This window comes from Diceros bicornis, chromosome 18 (assembly GCF_020826845.1).
Source record: "Diceros bicornis minor isolate mBicDic1 chromosome 18, mDicBic1.mat.cur, whole genome shotgun sequence".
NCBI classification, from domain to species: Eukaryota; Metazoa; Chordata; class Mammalia; order Perissodactyla; family Rhinocerotidae; genus Diceros; species Diceros bicornis.
Genome location: NC_080757.1, coordinates 28,727,874 through 28,750,990, shown reverse-complemented (window position 1 = coordinate 28,750,990; position 23,117 = coordinate 28,727,874). Strand labels below are relative to the sequence as shown.

The following is a 23,117-nucleotide window of genomic DNA, read 5'->3' as shown; positions in this document are numbered from 1 at the left end:
ACCTCCCACCCCCATGTCTACACGGACTTAAATATGAAAATCTGTATTAACCCACATGGTTCAGTTTATTATTACTAGAAACTGACAAGAATTTTAAAAAAGTAAAAATCCCAAATGGGAACATAGAAAAGTCAATAAACCATTACCAAGCCTGCTTCAAATGCTAGGCACTGTGCTGGGCAGGGGATACAACAGTGAACAAGATGAACACTCAGCCTTTGCCCTCATAAAGGTCACAGTCTAGCTGGGAAAAATGGAAAATCATCCATTTCAGTACCGTGCGATGAGTGTCAAGACAAGAAACTGTAAGGTGCCATGGGACCTTACACCAGGGGAACCTGACAATTTAAGAATACTTACTGCACTGATGATGAGAAGCCTTCCTGAATTTGCCAAGTTATAAGGCTAATTACAATTGAGAGTCTTATCTGTAACATTTCTTTCACATCATTCAGTATGGTCTTCAGGAACGACAGTTCTCTACAGCTTCTCCTCCAGACTTCAGTATCTGTCAATGCTGCCACTCTTCTCCTGGTCACCAGCTAAGCTTCCTTAGAGTCCTCTTTACCACATTCCAATTGGTTGCCAAACCCTACAAACTCTAACTTCACAAGGTTCCAAATATTATCACTGCCATGCTATAAGTAAAATCTTAATTATATATTGCCTAGATTAATGTATTCTCTAGAGGTTAAGTAGAACTTTTATAATGTCAAAAGATTCTGAAGACCTTACCCCAGCTCCACATATTTTTAAGCATATGATGATTGAGAAAATACAGAGAAATGTATGAATTTGCCCTCTCATACTAGGAATCACTGAAATAAACTTCTATAATAGTACTCTGATTAAACTTCCATTTCTGATAGTTTTCTCAGCACTGCCAGTTTTCTAAAAAACAGTTTGAATCAAACCACTCCTAAACCAAAAGAATAGCTCCCCACTGCCCACTATGAATAAATTCCTCAGGGTAGGCCTTCCACAGACAGACCCAACTTGACTTTCTAGTTCTACTTACCACTACATGTACCTTAAAATCTGGTTCAGCTACACTACCTATAGTTCATACCCTGATGCCTCTTACAATGCTCCTTTTACAGCATAGTCATCAAGAACGTGAACTTGCAGTGAGTCTGATACATAATAGGTATTCACTCAATATGTGTTAAAAGAAATAAAAAGGTAACAAGGGAATACTGTGAACAACTCTATGCCAACAAATTTGACAACCTAGATGTAATGGACCAATTCCTCAAAGGACAATCTGCCAAAATTCACACAAGAAGAAACAGACAATCTGAATAGGCCTAAATCTATTAAAGAAATAGAATCAATAATTAATAACTTTCCCCAACAGAAAGGATCAGGCCCAGATGGGTTTACTGGTGAATTCTACCAAACATTTAAGGAAAAAAATATGCCAATTCTCTACAATCTCTAAGGATAGAAACAGAGGAAATACTTTCTAACTCAATCTATGAGGACAGCATTACTATAATACCAATACCAGACAAAGACATTACAAGAAAAGGAAACTACAGACCAATATCTCTCATGAACACAGATGCAGAAATCCTCAACAAAATATTAGTCAACAGAATCTAACAATGTATAAAAATAATCATACACCACAACCAAGTGGGATTTATCCCAGGTATGCAAGGCTGCTTCAACATTTGAAAATCAATTAATGCAATCCATCACATTACACCAATAGATGCAGAAAAAGCATTGACAAAATCTAACACCCATTCATGATAAAGAAAAAAAAAAAAAACTCTCAGTAAACTAGAAATAGAGGGGAATTTCCTCAACTTGATAAAGAATATCTACAAAAAACCTACAGCCAACATCATACTTACTGGTGAGAAACTCAAAGTTTTCCCACCAAGATCAGAAACAAGGCAACGATACTCCCTTTCACCACTCCTTTTCAACATCATAAGGGAAGTCCTAGCTAATAATGCAGTAAGACGAGAAAAGGAAATGAAAGGTATACAGATTGAGAAGAAAAGAATACACAAAGAACCAAAACAAACATGGAAACCCAAAAAGCATTTTAATAAAAAGCTGGATCTTTCTGCAACATTAACTTTTAATATCCTGTCACAGACAGGTTATTTTCATTTGGCTTCCTTGACTCTGTTCTCTTGGTTTTCCTCCTTTCCAAAAGCTCTTCATCTGGCTCACCTTCCACACACTCAGTAAAAATGGATATTGATCACAATTATGTCCCTGGTCTTTTTTAAAAAAAATTTCTTGAAACTCTCTCTTTTGCGGTTTTACTCCTTTAGTTTTAATTATCCAGAATCATCTCTAGGCAAATAACTGCCTGCATGCCAGTTCTTAATTTTTAGCTATCTACTAGGCGTCTCTACTTTGATACCCCACTAGTATGTCAAACTCAAGATGTTTAAATCTAAGACTTGCTCTTCCTCTCTACTATTTCCCCCATCCTCCTTTGTCATCAGTATTTTAACCACCTGGATTTGAAACACGGGTCATCTCATTTACATTATTAATTTTACATAGAAAACTAAATTTTTAGAGAACTGAGATCTTACTCTGTTTATATAGTTTGCATTCTTTTTCCCAATGACACTGAATATTTTTCAAAAATATGATTTTACCTGTCTATAAAATATGCTATTTCATGGCTAAACTGTAATTTTTCAGCCATAATTATATTATTGGATATTTTCAAACAATTCTGATTGCTTTCTCTTTGGGATATACTATTAGAAGTTACAGGATTAAAAGATAGAGGTATTTTAAGCCTACTACAAAATTTTCTTGCGAAAAGGTTAAACCAATGTACACATCTACCTGCAGAATCGGAACCTGTCTGTTTCACTAGGTCTTTGCAAGGAACACTGGTAATAATTTAAGCAAAACCTTTGCCAATGTGGTATTTTTTTTAAAAAAGTATTTCTTTGTTGATCACAAGAATTATGTGTGATTTTTATTTTCTTCTATATCTTCCAAGTTTTCTACAATAAAATTGCCTCAGAAAAAAATTTAACATTATATACAATGGGATAAGTGCTACAAAAGTACAAGTACAATACAAAATGTACTTGGACCATAAATAGAAGGCAACTGTTTCATAATCTGGTTGGAGACAGTCTTTCAAATTGAGGACCCAGACTCCCAGGAAGTATACCTTAGGAAGGAAGAGACCTAAATAATCCAGGCTCCGAGTCTGTCCCCCACTAGAGCAGTTTTGTGTCTCCATTCTTTACACTAAGGCTCTGCCCCAGACTTTGTTAGAAAAACGAGATCTGCTGCTTTATTTTTTATTTTTTTAATTTTATTTATTTATTTTTCCCCGAAAGCCCCAGTAGATAGTCGCATGTCATAGTTGCACATGCTTCCAGTTGCTGTATGTGGGATGCGGCCTCAGCATGGCCGGAGAAGCGGTGCGTTGGTGCGTGCCTGGGATCCGAATCCGGGCCACCAGCATCAGAGTGCGCGCGCTTAACTGCTAAGCCACGGGGCCGGCCCCCTCTGCTGCTTTAAAGAAGCATCAAGAGGCCGGCCCCACGGCAGAGCGGTTAAGTGTGCGCACTCCGCTGCTGGCGGCCCGGGGTTCAGATCCCAGGCGCGTGGGTGAGAAACCGACATACCGCTTGTCAGGCCATGCTGTGGCAGCGGCCCACATAAAGTGGAGGAAGTCAGGCATGGATGTTAGCTCAGGGCCAGTCTTCCTCAGCAAAAAGAGGAGGACTGGCATGGATGTTAGCTCAGGGCTGATCTTCCTCACCGAAAAAAAAAAAAAGTATCAAAAACGCTGTTCTCGATAATTGATTTGATTTGTATAATATTATTGTTTAAGAAGGTAGGAAAATGTTCAGTATATCTTAGATTTCCAACAAAAATAGTTTTTAAAATGTGGCATTTAAAGGTAAATCCTTAGCTATTCAAAATGACTATGCCTGGGAGTTTCAAAAACTCCAGGGTTTGACTATATATCCAATATGGCATGTGTATACATCATATTACTGTAACACAAATGTAATTTCTCTTTAACAAATAACTTTTGCATATAAAACACTGCTACTAACTGGTGTACATTTGTAGGCTACTGAATATCAAAGCATGAGTAAACCATCTTTTTATATATTCAATTTAGACACAGTTCCACTTGAAAGTTAGAATATTCATGAGGCCTACAAAACTCTAAGTCCATTCACAAAGAGGACAATTGTATTTCATATGGATCAAACTGTAAACTAGACACAATCTAAACAGCCAAATCATATAAAAACCTTCTTACAGACCTTTGGACATTTTTGCACAAAACACCTTTGAACAACAGCAACAAAAAATTAATTTGTCATTTTTATGACATACAATGAAAAATTCAATTTGCTATAGAAACATACCATGTTCCAACACTTAGATGAAATACTTGGATTAAAATTCAAGAGTTCTTTTGGAGAACCGTGGAAAGAAGGGAAATGACTGTTAATATTTTACCTGTGGGCTGCAAAAGCGAAGCAGGTGGGCGAGGCTGTAAGCCCCATAAATTTTCCATACTGCTCCGGTCCTTAAGGTCCAATAAATGTATTAAAATTAAAGGATCAATGTCTAATAAACTACTGGTAGCAGCAGAGCATAAATGTGCTCTTCTTGACATTCTGCTACTGGCACCCACATAGCCAAGGTTACTACCTGCAAAAGAAATAGAGATGTAAAAAATGCATGCTGTGTATTTGCACAAATTTAAGTATGTTTAAAAAAAAAAGTAAACTGGTTAATGTTGTTTGAATACTTGTCTGTGGACCTGTCTCTTAGGAGTTGATGTTCATGATGAGAAGCACATAGAAGAAACCAGATTGCCAGAGAGGTGTACACAACTACAGTGATTGGCCTCATTACTATCCAGAATTCAGGAGCAACCCTCAACTTCATCCTGAGCCCAAGAAATAAAAAGGTGACAATGTATAATATATACCATTAGCAGAATGAGGGTGAGGAAAAGGAGAATACATCAACCCAGTGGTCTTGGATGAAAGACAAATCCCCATGATATAACAGATGCTAAGGAGGTATACACCAAAATAGCAATCTTCTCCAGGTCTCTGGAGAGCAAAATGTACAGGTCATAACAGTTTGGGAGACTTTTTTTCTACCTTGATTAAATACTGAAGTAAAATCTGAAGTTTTTAGACTAAACTTGTTAATGACTGATGTATAGTAGAGACATCTGTGAGCAAATGTCATGTCTATATAACCTATATTGGAGTAAGCTCCTTAAGTGAAGAAAACCACCTGACTTATCTCTAGTGCCTAGTACAATGCCTAGCAAATACTAGGTATGAATATGTTGGTTAAAACTGATCTCCTTTTATAAAACTATTTAAACATATTCTAAAAAATCATAACATTAAAAAATGTTTCATGAAGCAAAGTCTTAAAGTAGGTAATATAAAAATAACATAAACTAATCAGGTTCTGACTATTCATGAGTGTTTCGAAGAGATCTGGCAGGAAATAACATAGGAGAAAGAGTTTAATTATTCAGAGGCTTCAGGCGAATTATTTACTTATATGTTTTTCATCTGTATTCACATGCTCATGTCCTCATCTTCTCCTACTTCTTCCTCTTCTAAGGATTTATCATCCCATTGCCAATTTTTCTTCCCAGCCTCTGTACCCAATGCAACTCCTTTTAAAAATAACAGAAAACTATCTCCCCTCCACTCTGCAACTGTTTCTTAACTCTTTTCCTTTAATAGGGAGTTCCCAAATCAGGCTGCCTGTCAGTTGAAGGAGTTCGAGTCCTGGTTCCAACCCAGGTGTGGTGAATGAGAATACTGGAGTGGGATCCAGGAACGTTCCCTAAGAGCTACTCAGGTGGTTCTGATTGTATAGTAAATAAGCTCAGTAGCCCACTGTATGGTATCTACTGCCCTGATATCTGGTTCTTCTTTAAAAATAGAAGTTGCCCATTCTCCCATGTTAAATGGACCCACACTACAGAAAGGAGTGTTAGCAGTCTCCTGCTTCTCCCTGCTCTTCCAGGCCATTACTCTCACCTATGGGCAAAAACTCCTTTCCTTTGAGCTTTAGGCCCTTTGGCTACTCCTTTCTTCCCACGTTTCCATCCTTCCTACTATCATACTCATCATCCACAAGCATCAAAGACTGTAGCACCAGGGCCGGCCCTGTGGCTTAGCGGTTAAGTGTGCGCACTCCACTACTGGCGGCCTGGGTTCGGATTTGGGCGCGCACCAACGCACCGCTTGTCTAGCCATGCTGAGGCCGCGTCTCACATACAGCAACTAGAAGGATGTGCAACTATGACATATAACTATCTACTGGGGCCTTGGGGAGAAAAAGGGAAAAAAAGAGGAGGATTGGCATGGATGTTAGCTCAGGGCTGATCTTCCTCACAAAAAAAAAAAAAAAAAAAGACTGTAGTACCTATTTCACTTTCCCTCTCTCAGAGCTAATACTGCCATCATTCTGGGTTTGTACGTGTGTGTGAAAGTATGAGCCTAACGAATGTTTACAAAGTTCTGGCACCCAGAATCTTCCCATGCCTCTTAAACTGCTCACTGACCTTCTTCCCCAAAGGTAACCTCCATCCTGAGTTAAACACCATGGATTAGTTTTGCCTGTTTTTGAACTTTATATATAAATGTAATGATAGAGCATGTACTCTTATATTCTGCTTCTTTGCTCAACATTATGTTCATGAGATTTATTTATTTCCTGTACATAGCAGTTTATTCATTTTCATTATTGCTGTGTAGCATCCCAGTATATGAATATAACCAATTTCCTTTATTCTATTGGGAAAGAATTTGGATTGCTTCTAGCTTTTGGCTACTAAAAATAAAGCTACTACAATTATAAGCAGATATCTACTCTTGAGGCTCACATTAAAAAATATATATATAGGGCCGGCCCCGTGGCTTAGCGGTTAAGTGCACACGCTCCGCTATTGGCGGCCTGGGTTCGGATCCTGGGCACGCACCAATGCACCACTTCTCTGGCCATGCTGAGGCCGTGTTCCACATACAACAACTAGAAGGATGTGCAACTATGACATACAACTATCTACTGGGGCTTTGAGGGAAAAAAAAGGAGGAGGATTGGCAATAGATGTTAGCTCAGAGCTGGTCTTCCTCAGCAAAAAGAGGAGGATTAGCATGGATGTTAGCTCACGGCTGATCTTCCTCACACACACACATACAAATATATATACGTATAAATAAATAAAACACTTCATGAAAAAGCAAATGATTAGTGACAGCTTCCTCTCTTTCTGAGCCAAGCTAGATTAATCCTGCTAAAACATCACACTGATCTACGTCAGTTCTTGATTATATACAGTGCCTGTACACATCACCATGACATTCAAGGTCCTACACAGTCTAGTACCAAACTACCTTTCCAGTTTTCTCTACTTTTTTACATCCGTCCTTTGTTAAAATTTCATTTGTTGGGGCCAGCCCGGTGGCGCAGCAGTTAAGTGTGCATGCTCCGCTGCGGCAGCCTGGGGTTCACAGGTTCGGATCCCGGGCATGCATAGATGCACTGTTTGTCAAGCCATGCTGTGGCCACATCCCATATAAAATAGAGGAAGATGGGCACGGATGTTAGCCCAGAGCCAGTCTTCCTCAGCAAAAAGAGGAGAATTGGCATCGTATATTAGCTCAGGGCTGATCTTCCTCGCACACAAAAAAATTTCATTTGTTTTTCTTAAATTAAAAAACATAACAAAAAACTATGTGAAAAAGAATGATGCTGCTCTAAATATTCTTGTAAAAATCTACTGGCAAACACTGGCTCACATATCTCTTGAAACTGGTGGAGCCAGAGGTATGTGTATGTTCAGCTTTAGCACAACTGCCCAACAGTTTTCCAAAGTAGTGATACCCATTTTCACTCCTAGCAGCAGCATATGTGAGTTTCCGTCTCTCCTCAGGCTTTCAACATTTAGTATTGCCAGTTTTTAAAATATTAGCTATTATAGTGTGCAGTAGTATCTCACTGTGGTTTTTATTTGGCATTTCCTGAAAAAAGAATGAAGAAAAATGAACAGGTTCTCAGAGACCTGTGGGACCCCACCAAGTGTACCATTATACACAAAATAGGAGTCACAGAAGACAAAGAATATTCGAAGAAAAATGGCTGAAAATTTCCCACATGTAATGAAAAATATTAATCTATACACCCAATGAGCTCTACTCAACAAACTCCACATAGAATAAATAAACTCAAGAAAGCTACACTGGGACACATCATAATTTGCATTTCTCTGATGAAAAAGGCTGAACACCTTTTAAAATGTGTATTGACCATCTGGATAGCCTCCTTTGTGAAGTGTCTATTCTAATCTTTTGCCTTTTTTTCCTAGGAGGTTGTCGTATCTTTTTCTTATTAGTTTGTAGAAGTTCTTTATATATTACGGATGAGTCTTTTGGACAATATTTAAAATTAATTTGTTTATTCTAATTAATAGAAATTATAGTGCTTGTTAAAAAAAATCTATATGTATTTCTAGACCAGACTGCACACCTGAGATCTTCTAAGCAGTTAGATACATGAGTCTGGAGATCAACACATACATGTCCCACAGGTCTCTCAAAATCAACAGGGATCGAACTGAATATATTATCTTCTACTCCTGGACTCATTATCTTATGTAATGGCATGGCCTAACCTAGAAAACTTAAGAAATCATCCTCATATCTCTATCAACTGCAATCCATCCAGTTAGATTCCAAGTCCTACAGATTCTTACTATTTAACATCTCTCAAAATGTTGCTTCTCCACCCCTACTGCTACTGCCTTATTTCAGGCCCTAGTAATTTCCCCTCCTGGAACATTTTGGTAGTATTCTAGCTAATCTTGTCTCATCCACCTTTAATCCATCTTCCACTATATAATCAAATCTGATCACATTCTTTTTTAAAGACCTTTCATGGTTCCATGGAATAAAGCCCAAGCTCCTTAAGTCTGGCAAATAAGACTCTCCATTACCTGATCTTGTTTCTGCCTACCAATCTAACATTGACCTGCCCCCATTAAAACTAAAATCTCAATTATTTCAAGTTCCCAAAGAGAACAAAGCTGCGTCTCCTTCCTGGAATGCCTTTGCTTTCTTATCTCATTATTCCCTTGCTCTCCTAATGAACTCTCAGCTCATCTTTCAAGAGCAAGATCAAGCATCACTCCCTTTCTGAAGCCTTTTTTCATCCATTCCCAATTAGCTTTCTTTCCATTTTTGGTACCACCTTGTATCTCTATATTTACAATCAAAGTTTTGCAATGACTAGTGCTAGAATCTCATTTAGGAAAAGTGATGCTCACTCATCTTATAACCCCAATGAACAACACAATGCCTGATGCCTAGTGGGCATTCATTAAACATTTGTGGAACAAGTAACCTTAAAAATCTTTAATGTGAAATAAATAAATGTTTTGAGTAATAATCTTATACAACATCAATTTGTTTTACAAGTGTGTTATATTGCCAGAACCTTTTAGTTCTCAAATAAGAAGTATTATTACAATGTTTAATAAGTCATACAAGGTATGCAAATAGAAAATAACTTTTTCCTACTTAGCTGATTCAACTAGCTAATGTTCTAGGTCAGAACGTTACAACCTGGGGCCGGCCCAGTGGTGTAGCGGCTAAGTGCGCGCGCTCTGCTGCTAGCAACTCGGGTTCGGATCCTGGGCACGCACTGATGCACCGCTCATCAGGCCATGCTGTGGTGGTGTCCCATATAAAGTATAGGAAGATGGGCACAGATGTTAGCCCAGGGCCAGTCTTCCTCAGTAAAAAGAGGAGGATTGGAATGGATGTTAGCTCAGGGCTGATCTTCCTCACAAAAAAAAAAAAGAATGTTACAACCTTTTTCAGCACATATTTTTAAGCATAAGTTCTCTTGCAACAAAATGAAAATAACTGAAAAAACTAAAAGCACTTCTTACAGGAAGGAGGCCACCTGAGTCACTAAATATCTCTTATTTCAAGCTATATCCTTATTTAATGTGCCTATAAAATGAAATTAAGTAAATAATATTGTACTTTATACCTAGCGTCTGTATAGGATTTTCTCCTGTTTAATGGACAACTTAACATCCTAATTGACATAATTCTTTAGATGACTGTGTGATTCTGAAATATTAACCACAATAGGCTTAAAATGGACCTTCTATAATTATCACATAACAATAATGCATTCCACACTCAGTCCCATCTCACCTTTTATCTAGTTGATGTTCACTGCTTTATATATTAAAATTTTTTATTTCAGAATCGTTTTAGACTTATAGAAAGGTGAAAAGATCATACAGAGTGTTTCTGTAAATTCCGTACTCAGTTTCCCCACTGTTAACTTCTTTCATTACTATAGTACATTTATCACAACTAGTGAACCAATATTAATATGTTATTACAGACTAAATTCGATACTATATTTGGATTTCATTCATTTTTCCCTGATGTCCTTTTCTTGTATTCCAGGGTCCCACCCAGAATGTCAAATTACATCTAGCTGGTCACTTCTTCCTAGGTTCCTCTGGTCTGTGACAGTTTCTCAGTCTTTTCCTGGTTTTGATGACTTTGACAATTTTTTTTCTTTTTCTTTTTCTTTTTTTGGTGAGGAAGATTAGCCCTGAGCTAACATCTGATGCCAATCTTCTTTTTTTTTTTTTTTTTAACTGAGGATGATTGGCCCTGGGCTAACATCCGTGCCCATCTTCCTCCACTTTATATGGGATGCCACCACAGCATGGCTTGACAAGCGGTGCATTGGTGCGCGCCCGGGATCCAAACCAGCGAACCCCAGGCTGCCGAAGTGGAGCACATGTACTAAACCGCTTGCGCCAACAGGCCAGCCCCGATGACTTTGACAATTTTGAGAAGTATTGGTCAGCCATTTTGTAGAATGTCCCTCAACTGGGGTTTACGTGGTATTTTTCTCATGGTTAGATTGTGTTCATGGATTTTGAGGAGGACGACACTACAGATGTAAAGTGTGATTCTCAACACACCATATCAAAGGTATATGCTATCAACATGACCACACTGATGATGTTAAATTTGATAACCTGACTAAGGTAATGTTTGCCAGGTTTCTCTAGTATAAAGTTATTTTCCCCCCTTTCTAAACTACTATTTGGAAGCAAGTCACTAAGCAGAGCCCACATTTAAGGGTGGGGAGCTACGTTCCACCTCCTTGAGGACGTGGTACCTAAAGAAATTATTTGGAATTCTTCAGTATGTGTACTGTCTTATATTTTAGCTAACTGTTCATACATCTATTCACCTTTAGATTATAAATTACTTAAGAATAAGTCTTTTTCATTGTATTCTCCAGAAATCTTGACATAGGGAAGACATTCAACAAATATCTGCCAAATACATAAAATTCCCAAAAGCACATAATAAAAATTAACTGTGTTTGGTTCACTATTGTATCCTCAGCACCTAGAATTCAGTGTCTGAATTATAACAGGTCCTCAAAAAATATTTATTAAATGAATAAAGTATAATTTCAGAATTCTAGAACATAAGCTTCATGAGAACAGGGACGTCTTTTGATTCAATATTGTAGTTCCAGAAAGTAAAACAGTACCCAGTTCCAGCTAAGTGCTCAGCAAACTTTTGGTGAACAAATGAATAAATTAATTGAAAACTATAACCTTGTTTACTCAGTATGTATAAAAATCTTATATACAAGAATTTTCCTACAACACAATTTAAGAGAGGAAATGACAGATTTAACTAAGAAAAAAACCCACAAGGTTGAAAAATATTCAGTAACCTTGACTCATCACACTCATGTTCTTTCTTTTTTTGCTGAGGAAGACTGGCCTTGAGCTAATATCTGTGCCAATCTTCCTCTGTTTTGTATGTGGGTCACCACCACAGCACGGCTGCTAACGAGTGGTGTAGGTCTGCGCCTGGGAACCAAACCTGGGGCGCCAAAGTGCAGTGCACCAAACTTAACCACTAGGCCATGGGGCTGGCCCTCTCATCTTCCATTTTTATATCAAGGTAGCCTCTGAATTTTTCTGTACTATTTTAAAGCACGAAAATTACATTCAACACAGTAATAAGTCTATTCACTCAAAGTTTTATCTGAAAAATAGTAAAGGACTCCTTATCATATTGTGTTATGTGCTAGGGATACAAAATCAAGAGGCACATTATCTTGGCTTCATTGACTTAGAAATGAAAGGGAAAATGGGCACCTAAATAAGCAATTACAATAATGTTTAATATATGTTCTAAATGGGTTAATTTGAGAGAGCAGAAAAAGATGCCCAGGGCAAACAGTCTAGTAGGGCTTCCAGGAAGAAAAATACAAGCTAAAACGAAGAAGGAATACAGGCTGACTATGCCTGGGAGGAGAAGAGGGTGTAAGGAACAACGTGTGTAAGCAAAGAGGTGAGAGATACCATGGCACATCTGAGGGGCTGAAAGAGGCTCTTCTGGGCTGAAAAATGACACAGGGGAGTGTGAGAGAGGTAAGACTACAGATGCGGGAGCCAGCACAGGAAGGGCCTTGTGTACCATATTAATGAGTTTGGACTTTATCCTATAAGTAAACGGAATTCAATAAAACGTTTTAAGTAGAGAAGTGACATGATCAGATATTAATTTGAGGGAAAAAAAAACTCATTCTGAACTCACGCCATGGCAAACAGAATGGAGGGGAGCAATAATGGATACAAGGAACCCAGATGAGAGGCCACTTTGAAAGACACTGGCCTGGACTAGGAAGGGCAAAGGAATGGGGATTAACAAATGAATTCATGCACCATTTAGGAGGGAGAATCAACAGATTTTGGTAACATATTAAAGGTAGAGTTTGAGGGAGAGGAAAAGGTGAAGAATGTATAGCACTATCAGTCACTAAGATGGTGGCTATAAACTGACAGGCAGGCTGGTAGATGGAAAGATAATGATTTCTCTTTGGGAGATGCTGAGTCTCAGACATCAAAACCAGACTGCTACATGGGTCATGGAAGTCATGAAAAAAAATAAAGCCTAGAGATAGAACTTAGAGAGTAACCAGCATATAGACAGAAACAACATACAGGTGTGACTAAGATAACCCAAGAATAAAGTGAGAAGTAGGAAGAGTACAGAGCATAGGCAGAAGTTGAAATGCTGAGGACCAGTATTTAAGAGGTCTTTAGGTATCCAAGCATGCTATAGAATATGCCAGTGTTCACACCAAGGGCAACAAAGGTAAAGCAGAAGCAGTACAAAGCTGGCTTAGAATTGTTCTAGCCAAGATTTGTATGCTTAAAACAGGTCCAAGAACACAAAACAGACAGCTGCTATCTAAGTCAGTTCTTCCCAGGAGCAGCAGCATGGTTTGGCAAAAAACTGGGTCCAAGGAGATAACGATGTGGGGCTCTAGCCTGGCTCTACCAGCAACTACCTGTGTGATCTGGACAACTAAATCTCTGAGTTGTTTTCATGTATAAAATGAGCTCTCAAAGGGTCCTTTGTAAGTCAGATTCAATGATTCTATTCAGATTATTCTATAATCAAACTGATATACAAACAAGACTTACATATCATAAAAAGATAGTATACAACAGTAAATAAGACCATGACTTGTTTGAATTCAGACAAATGTGGAACTCTAATTCTTCCCTTTCATTTACTAAACTATGAAAAGATAGCAAGTGGCTTAATTTCTCTACACATCAGTTTCTATAGCTATAAAAAGTAGATAATATCAAAATCAATCTTACAGAATTTTATAAGTAAAGAAATAAAGTACACATTAAGTGCTTTTGCACAATGCCTGAGTGGTACCTAAGAACACTTACCAAATGTTAGCTATTATTATTATTTTAAATACCATTATTAATACACTCTACAATCCATATATAAAATATAGCACTTCCAACACCATGAGCCACGGAGAGCAGTGGCTGCCACATATTAAAATATAACACAGTCAGAGAAGAGCAAAGACAAGACAGACTTGTGGGGCTTGGCCTCTATACCTGGAGGTCCTGCAGCAGCTGCATCTTCCATAAGTTCTCCCTCTTCCAATTCCATGTTGTTGTATTCCACATCATTCTCTCCAGACCTAAGCATATCAAAATTCATCATTCCCTTATAGTAAATACAATTAACATTGTCACACCTCAATGAATTTTATAACAGTAGTGCATAGCTTTCTCCTGTGAAGTAACATAGGATATTTCTATATACAAAAATGAGTAAAAAGATTTTTGTCATTATCACATGTATGGGTAGTGTTATTGTTCAAATCACCTTTTAAAAATAACAAGATAGGTTGGCAACATTTAATTTTTAAAATAGAAAATCTGTGAATCATTGTAAGCAGAAGAGAGTATAGCTTCAAAGAATTTGTAACTTTGGGCCAGCCCCATGGTGTAGTGGTTGAGTTCGGCGTGCTTTGCTTTGGCGGCCTGGGTTCATGGGTTCGGATCCTGGGCACGGACCTGCACCACTCATCAGCCATGCTGTGGCGGTGACCCACATACAAAATAGAGAAAGACTGGCACAGATGTTAGCTCAGGGCTAATCTTCCTCAAGCAATAAAAGAGAAAGATTGGCAATAGATATTAGCTCATGGCCAAGCTCCCTCACCAAAAAAAAAAAAAAAAAAAAAAAAGAATTTGTAACATAACAGTAGTAAATTCGGCTTAAGACACTACATTCTAAGGTTTAAAAAAAGAAAGATGCTCAAATTACTGTATATGACTAAATACTATTTTCTTAAAATATTACTTCAGAAAAGAGGATGTTGCCTCCTATCAAAGTCCTTACAAAGTCTCTCATACCAAAAACACTATTACCTTATTTTCAATGACAAAGTACTATATGGAACAGCATTAACTGATGCTAGCTTTGGAAATTTTAAAAAGTCTCAAGATCAACTCCCAGCTTGACAGTGTAACGAGCTTTGCAGACCTGCTCTCCAGTGACATTGGTGAAAATTATTTTTAAAACAACCATTTAAAGATTCTGGAAACAGGGCCGGCCCCGTGGCTTAGCGGTTAAGTGCGTGCACTCCGCTGCTGGCGGCCTGGGTTCGGTCCCAGGCGTGCACCGACCCACCGCTTCTCCAGCCATGCTGAGGCCACGTCCCACATACAGCAACTAGAAGGATGTGCAGCTATGACACAACTATCTACTGGGGCTTTGGGGGCAAAAAATAAATAAATAAAATCTTTAAAGATTCTGGAAACAGTTCTAAGAGCATACAGCAAATGAAAAGACATCTCCTCAAGAAAATGTACTAAAATTTGGTGAGAACAGTGAGTCTGTGGTACTTGAACCAAGACCGTTCTCTCCTTCCCCTCCCAATTCAGTGATACAGGAATTCCACTCCAGACTACTGTAGCTAAGAACATAGGGCTCCCATTTCCCACAGCTCCCTACAGAAGGGCTATATTCCCAGGAAGGGCAAACATCAGCATTTCTCATCCCACCCCCAGCTACCTGTTGCTGAGGCTAAGGTCAGGCATATGTGGCCAAGAGGTGGGGATTCCATTCTTCCACCCAGACCCAAGGCTCTACCTTGGGTGCAGCATGCTGAGAATACTGGTTCACCCTTGCCCCAATTCACTCATAAGGCAGAAGACCCAGGCCTGAGAAGACAAGCTGAAAAGATCTGAGACTACAGCCCCTCACTCCTCCACCCCCACCCCCACTGGTTCAGCTTCTGAAGCAGGAGAAATTAGCACACTTTTGTCCTCACTCCAGCATCAGAGATTTTGCCTGGGAGGAGAAGCAGGCTGTAAACTAGAGCTGCAGAGAAATGTGCAACACTATGAGGAGTATAAAAAAAATCTCAAACAGAATCCAGCAAAATGTAAAAAGAATTACAAACCACAGCAAAGTGGGATTTATCCTAGGAATGCAAAGTTGGTTTAAAATATGAAAATCAATTAATGTAATACACTATACAAATAGAATAAAAAGCAAAAATCATATGATCACCTGAATAGATGCAGAAAGAGAAATTGACAAAATCCAACACCTTTTTATGATAAAAACACTCAACAAGGGGCCAGCCTGGTGGCGTAGTAGTTAAGTTCGCACACACTGCTTCTGGCGGCCCAGGGTTCGCCGGTTCAGATCCCAGGCACAGACCTACGCATCGCTCATCAGGCCACGCTGTGGCAAGCATCCCACATATAAAGTAGAGGAAGATGGGCACGGATGTTAGCCCAGGGCCAATCTTCCTCAGCAAAAAAGAGGATTGGTGACAGGTGTTAGCTCAGGGCTAATTTTCCTCACACACACAAAAAAAAACACAAAAAAACCCACACTCAACAAACTAGGAATAGAAGGGAACTTCCTCAACAGAAAATTCACAGCTAAAATCATACTTAATGGTGAAAGAATGGATACTTTCTGTCTAAGATCAAGAACAAAACAAGCAAGTCCACTCCCACTAATTCTATTCAACATTCTACTAGACATTCTAGCCAGCACACTTAGACAAAAAAAGAGAAATAAAAGACATCTAGATTGGAAAAGAAGTAGTAAAATTAAGTCTATTTACAGATGATACATTGTAGACAGAAAAACTTAAAAAATCCAGAACTTAAAAACCCATTAGAGGGGCTAGCCTGGTGGCATAGTGGTTAAGTTTGCATGTTCTGCTTCGGTCGCCTGGGGTTCACAGGTTTAGATCCTGGGCGAGGACCTACACACCACTCATTGAGCCATGCTGTGGTGCATCCCATATACAAAACGGGTAGACTGGCACAGATGTTAGCTCAGAAACAATCTTCCTCAAGCAAAAAGAGGAAGGTTGGCAACAGATGTTAGCTCAGGGTCAATTTTCCTCACCCAAAAAAAACGCCATTAGAACTAATAAACAAGTTAGCAAAGTTCCAAGACATAAAATTAATAGACAAAAATCAAACTGTATTTCCATATACTTAAAAAGAACAATCCAAAAAGGAAACTAAAAAAAAATCAATTCCATTTACAATAACATGAAAAAGAATAAAATATTTAGGAATGAATTTAACAAAAGAAGTGTAAAACATATACTCTGAAAACTACAAAACACTGTCGGAAGACTAAAAACTTTTGCTTGGCAAAAGACTGTTAAGATGACAACAAGACAAGCTGCAGAGTGGGAGAAAGTATTTGAAAGTATCAGACAAAGGACTAGTACCTATATATAAAGAACTCTCAAAACTCAACAGTAGTTTCTAGGAGGTGAGGCAGGGGGAAAAGGGGAGTTACTGTTTAATGGGTATAGAGTTTCAGTTGGGGAAGATGAAAAAAAGCTCTGGAGACGGATGGTGGTGACGGTTGCACAACAATGTGAATGTACTTAATGCCACTGAACTGCACTTACAAACGGCCTAAAGGGTTAATTTTATGTTATGTATATTTTACCATAATAAAAAAAAAAACAACAGTTAAAAAAAAATTCGGTTAGAAAATGGGCAAAAGACATGAAGAGAAATATTACCAACGAGAATATACAGACGGCAGATTAAGCAGATGAAAAGATGTTCAACATCATTAGCCATTAGGGGAATGTAAATTAAAACCACAATGAGATATCACTACACACCTATCAGAACGGCTAAAATAAAAAAATAGTGACAACACTAAATGCAAGTGAGGATTCACAGAAACCATCACTCATACGTTGCTTATAGAAAGGCAAAATAGTACAGATACTCTGGAAAACTGGCAGTTTCTTCAAAAACTAAACATTCAATTACCATAAAATCCAGCAGTTGCATTTATCCTAGAGAAACAGAGACATCTTCATAAAGAAATCTGTACATGAATGCTTATAGTAGCTTTATTCATAATAGCCAAAAACTGAAAACAATTCAGATGTCCTTCAACAGGAGAATGATTGAACAAATTGTGATACATCCACAACACACAATACTACTCAGCATTAAAAGGAATGAAGTATCGATACACACAATGACCTGGATGAATCTCCAGAGAACTACGCAGAATCAAAAAAGCGAATCCCTAAAGGTTACTTACTGTAGGATTCTTTTTATACAACATTCTTTAAATGACAAAATTATAAAAATGGGGAACACATGAGTGGTTGCCAGGAGTTTGAAGCAGAGGAAGAGGATGTGGTATAAAAGGGCAACACGAGGGATCTTTGTGGGGATGGAAATGTTGTATATCTTGACTATATCAATGTCAATATTCTAGTTGTGATCTTGTACTATAGTTTTACAACATGTTACTTACCATTGGGGAAAACGGGGTAAAGGGTATATGGGATCTCTGTATTATTTCTTACAACTACACGTGAATTTACAATTATCTCAAAATAAAAAGAAAAAAATAAAGTGTTTCTACAGTACTACTGTAGAAACACCAAGGACGGAGGAGGTAGAGGAAGAGGAGGGAGAAGGAAAGAAACGCCTATTCATTAAATGTGTTCTAGTTAATTAAAAGCTGTTTATAATAATCATTATCGAAAGAAAACACCTATTCATTAAATGTGTTCTAGTTAGTTAAAAGCTGTTTATAATAATTATCCAAACAAACTGTTTGCCTATTTCCTCACCTATAAAAGGAAGAAATTGACCTTAATTTCTAACATTTTATGATTCCCTAAGTGCTCAGAATAGCTCAAGATTAATTGTGCTATTTCTATGAATTATACAAAATAGTCTGACTAGAGAGATATTATATGGATGTATACATATAGAGAAAACATAATCAAACACTTTCTACTAGAAAAAAGATTAAAAACCTAATGAAAGACCGTGAATCAAATTTTATGTAAAATCCAACTACCCTCAAAACAACTTTGAAAAAAGTCAAGAGACATAACAGTCAAAGAAATTAATTCACATAGAACTGCATATTTAAGCTATTAGCAAGGTGGATTCCACATTATAGAATAACAATCTAAGAGAATTTCTCATGTTGATTCAAATTAATCAGTTCTATTTTATATATCCAAAAATATCACTGTAATGATTTCTGATTTGGAACTTAAAGGGATAACATTAAATGAAAATGGTCTATTTCATGGAGCTAATTGGAGGGAACAGAGGTGAGGTCAACTATGGGGTTAAAACCCTCACCTTACTCTAGTGAAATGGCTGATGTTAGGGCTGGGACAGAGAACGTACAAGATGAACCTGGAATGTCTTGTAGTGCCAGAAAATAAAAAATCACTTAAAAAATGACGAGGACATCTCAAAAGGACACAGGAGTTAGCTTTAACAGACTCCCACTGGCCAAATCTAGGATAATCTGAGCAATAAATTATGAAAGTAAATGGATTAAACCATTTAATAATATAAGAATGCATGAGTCCATATTAATCAAATTAATTAATTAATCAGGCACAGGGGAAAGCTCTTCCCTAAAGTAGAATTCCAATTAATTAGGAATAATGGAATTAGAAAATCATCATTTGGCAATCAACACAGTAATCTTTCCAAACAAGAATCATCAATGGATGCTAAAACTAGTGGATAAAAGTACAATGAGAAATAAGATATTTACAGTCTCAAAATATGTCCCCATAAGATATTATTAATTACAAAGGGAAAAAGTAGTAATTTTAGAGTGGAGAAACCTGGCAGACATCACCTTAACCAACTGATCTAAATTAATCAACTGTAATGGGACAGATTGAAGACACGTGTCCTCCACCTCCCTCTCATATCACTTTAGTAGTATTCCTGTGGTCAAATTAATAAACAGAAACCTCAATAAATTGGAGTTGGGAGGCCAAAAGGTGGAGCTCTCACACCCTAAGTCAGCAGAGCCCAACAGGAAAAAGACAGACTTCTTCTTGACTAGCAAGAAGCTCAGCCAACGAGAGACTGTCACAATTCAGCCAATGAAAAGCCACCACACCTCAAATTCTTTGTTTACAACAGACCTCCCAACTTCCTCTTCCCCTCTATAAAAGAGTTTCTCCTCCCTTACTGCTGGCGCACTTGCACGTGGCTTGCCCATGGTTGCAGATACAGAATTGCAGTTCTTTGCTGATCCCAAATAAACCCATTTTTGCTGGGGAAATATCTGGCTATTTGTTTAAGGTCAACAATGCCAGAAGTGCATAACCTCAATCTAATTGTGAGGAAACAGACTACTCCAAATTGAGGGACCTTCTACAAAATAACTGGTCTGTATTTCTCAAAAGTGGCCAAGTCATGAAAAACAAATTAAAAAATTTAAAAAAGACTAAGTGACCCAGATGGAAGCAGACTAAAGAGACTTAACTACAAGGAACATGTTATCCTGGATTGGAGCCCAGACCAGTCAAAGGGCATCACTGGCAAAATTTTTTAAAGGCCATAGATTATAGTATTACATCAGTGTTAATTTTCTGATTTTGATAACTGTACTGTTGCTGCATAAGAAACATACTTGTTTTTAGGAAGTACACAATGAGAAGTGTATTCACCTTGAATGTCTCACAAAAAATTATGTAGCAGAAGCCTTAGAGGCCCCCTCTTGCCCCTTGCAGTCATTATCTCCAAATGTAACCTGTATTCTGTCAACTTTGAATATTTTGCCTGTATTGAACACTATGTATATGCAATCATGTGGTATATACTCTTTTGTGTCTTGTCTCTTTCACTCAACATAACGGTTTACAATAATCATCCATGTTGTGTGTAGTTTAATTTGTTTATTCTCCTGGCTATATGGTATTGAATTGTATAAATATATATCTCTGTTAGTGGAAAAAAAATTACATAGAGTGAGAGAGAAAAGAGAAATATATAACAAAGCAAAATATTAACATTTGGGGAATTAATCTGGGTGAAGGGAATATGGGAATTCTTAGTTAACATTTTTACAACTTTTCTTAAATGTGAAATAACTGCAAAATCGAAAAGTTAAAACTAAAACTAAAACTCACTTCGGAAGCTGGAGATGAGAGGGAGGAAACTGATTCAGTCTTTCCTTCAAGTTCCTTTATTTATACAAGATACTCTGTATCAAGAAAAAAATGCTGAATATCCCCACTTTTAGGCCCAAGTTAGGTAATACGCTTCTAATAATTACCACTTAGATGATTTATAGTGGTAGTTATTGTGAGACACTCACATAGTTTCCTCATCAATGTCATTTTCTTCCGTGTTACTCGTTGCTGTGGAACTGGCAGAGGAACTGCTGCCATCGAGGTGATTTATTTCGTCTTCACCAACAAGATCCAGATCCAGATCTCCATCTGAAAGCTCATGCTAGATCAAGGTAAAGAAACAAGATTTCTATCTCAAATGTTTTACTCAGTTGATCATCCCATCTAGCCCACAGACCAGGCACCAAAGAATAATGTAATCACCAGAATTCTCTGCTCCTGTGCCTAGGCTGCTGAGCTCTGCAGAGAAAATCATACAACCACATTACCTGGTACCATTAATAATGTATTGCTGCCAATTTCAGCTGGGCTCTCAATGTGACTGGAAATGCTTCATGTATTCCACGTCAGCTTCCGCTAAGGCTCCTCACAGAGTAACATGTCAAACCATCACTCCTCAAGTCCTACCTAACCTCTGTTACCCTCAAGGTCAATATAAAACCCTGTCACCTATCTGCACAGAAAAATATACTGGCTATTAAGCATAAATCTCCTCAACTTTCAGCTGCTCTACCTGCAAACTCTACCCTTCATTTCATCCATCCTATCAAAGGTTAACTGCTTCACCTGAGTGCTCCATTCAAACCCTTATTATCTCCTTAAATAATCTGTTTTGTCAATACCTTAACCTTATCTTGAATCTCTCTTCCCACTGGTTCCCTCATTTTAACACATACCAGAAGTCTCCCATCTTAAAAATAACAAGTACAACAACAAAAAAGCTTGTCTCTGCATCCCTGTCTTACTTTAAACAATAACAACCGCTTCTTGAATTCTAAATTCTCATTCTGGTTGTTGTTTAGCTAGGACAAAACCTGGCTATCTCCCAAATCTTAAATCATTCTACCTAAGTATGCAATGATAAGGTACTTAGTTTTGGTGAATGAAAATAGGACACATTTTTAAAACCCACAATTTACATAGTTTCTAGAATGTGTATCACCGTTTGTTTCCCACAATAAATTAATTTTTAGAAACTTGAAACACTTTGATTCCACAACTTCTGACTTATAAACATTAACATTTACAGAAGGGCATACCTTGATCATAAAAATAAATGGACAAAATTTTCAGCACACTCACTCCCCTACATCATATGTTGGAAATCATGATCTCATCATTTCTCTTTTCAAACACAAAATGAATCTAAACCTCTATTACATGATAATCTTCGTTCTGAATCTTCTCTTCATCTTCTTCATCCTCTTTGGCCTCTCTTATAGAAGCTGTAGTAGGACCATCCTGTCGAAGCATGTCAACGCATGACCCAGACTTTTTAGCTCGTGTCTCAGGAGTGTCATCATTTTGGGGGCTAAGATGATTATCTGGTGGTGACAAATCTCTTGATTTCTGAGTTCGAGACAACTCAATAGTAAGTCTCTTTTAAAACAAGAACAGCACAAATAAACATGAGTCATAAGCAGTGCTTCAGTAGTATAGTAAAAAATATTTCAAGTAAAAAAATATATCCAGATGTTCCTAAAACCATTTCTTGAACCATCTCTCTCACCTCCACTCCTGCCTTTTGCTTATGGAAAAATCTATGATAGAGACAAACTGCCCAATTCATTCTCCTCCTTCTTCTCATATCCTGCCCAAGATACACATACACTTAGCAACCTGCATAGTAAATTCAGGCAGTTTTAAATAGTACACTTAACATAAAAATCTCCAAAAGTATATATTTATTCATATTTTCCTCCCTCATCTATTAACTAGTGTCAACACTTCAAACCTCCCACCCCATCCCAATTTCCATTGGCAGCAAGAAACTTTCCTTACATAATTTAGTTTACCATCGTAAAATAAAAATTAACTGATCCTCCCCAGCACTCAATTCAACAATAGTGAAAATTCAAGATGGGGCAACTTTCAATTTTTCTATAGCTTAGAATCCTCTAAATTCAAGACAGCATGGGGAATAGAAATACCCAAGTCACTGAGAGAAACACAAAGAGTTTACCTCAAACTAGAGCAGCCCTATCCAATACAATTTTATGTGATGATGGAAAGGTTCTATACACATA

The 23,117-nt window shown here is 37.7% G+C and overlaps 1 protein-coding gene across 15 annotated transcripts in view; it reads right to left on the bottom strand.

The window, feature by feature from the left end:
• Positions 1-23,117, bottom strand: part of TRIM37 (tripartite motif containing 37) — a 153,765-nt gene that overhangs the window by 62,174 nt on the left and 68,474 nt on the right. For 13 of the 15 annotated variants that reach the window (XM_058560526.1, XM_058560525.1, XM_058560523.1 and 10 more), the window contains 4 exons: positions 22,252-22,470; positions 21,057-21,193; positions 14,000-14,085; positions 4,480-4,674 (listed from right to left, as the gene is read on the bottom strand). In XM_058560526.1, the coding sequence (XP_058416509.1) occupies positions 4,480-4,674; positions 14,000-14,085; positions 21,057-21,193; positions 22,252-22,470 (637 nt within the window). The remainder of the gene's footprint in view (positions 1-4,479; positions 4,675-13,999; positions 14,086-21,056; positions 21,194-22,251; positions 22,471-23,117) is intronic. The other 2 variants (XM_058560537.1, XM_058560539.1) reach the window with 1 other exon arrangement.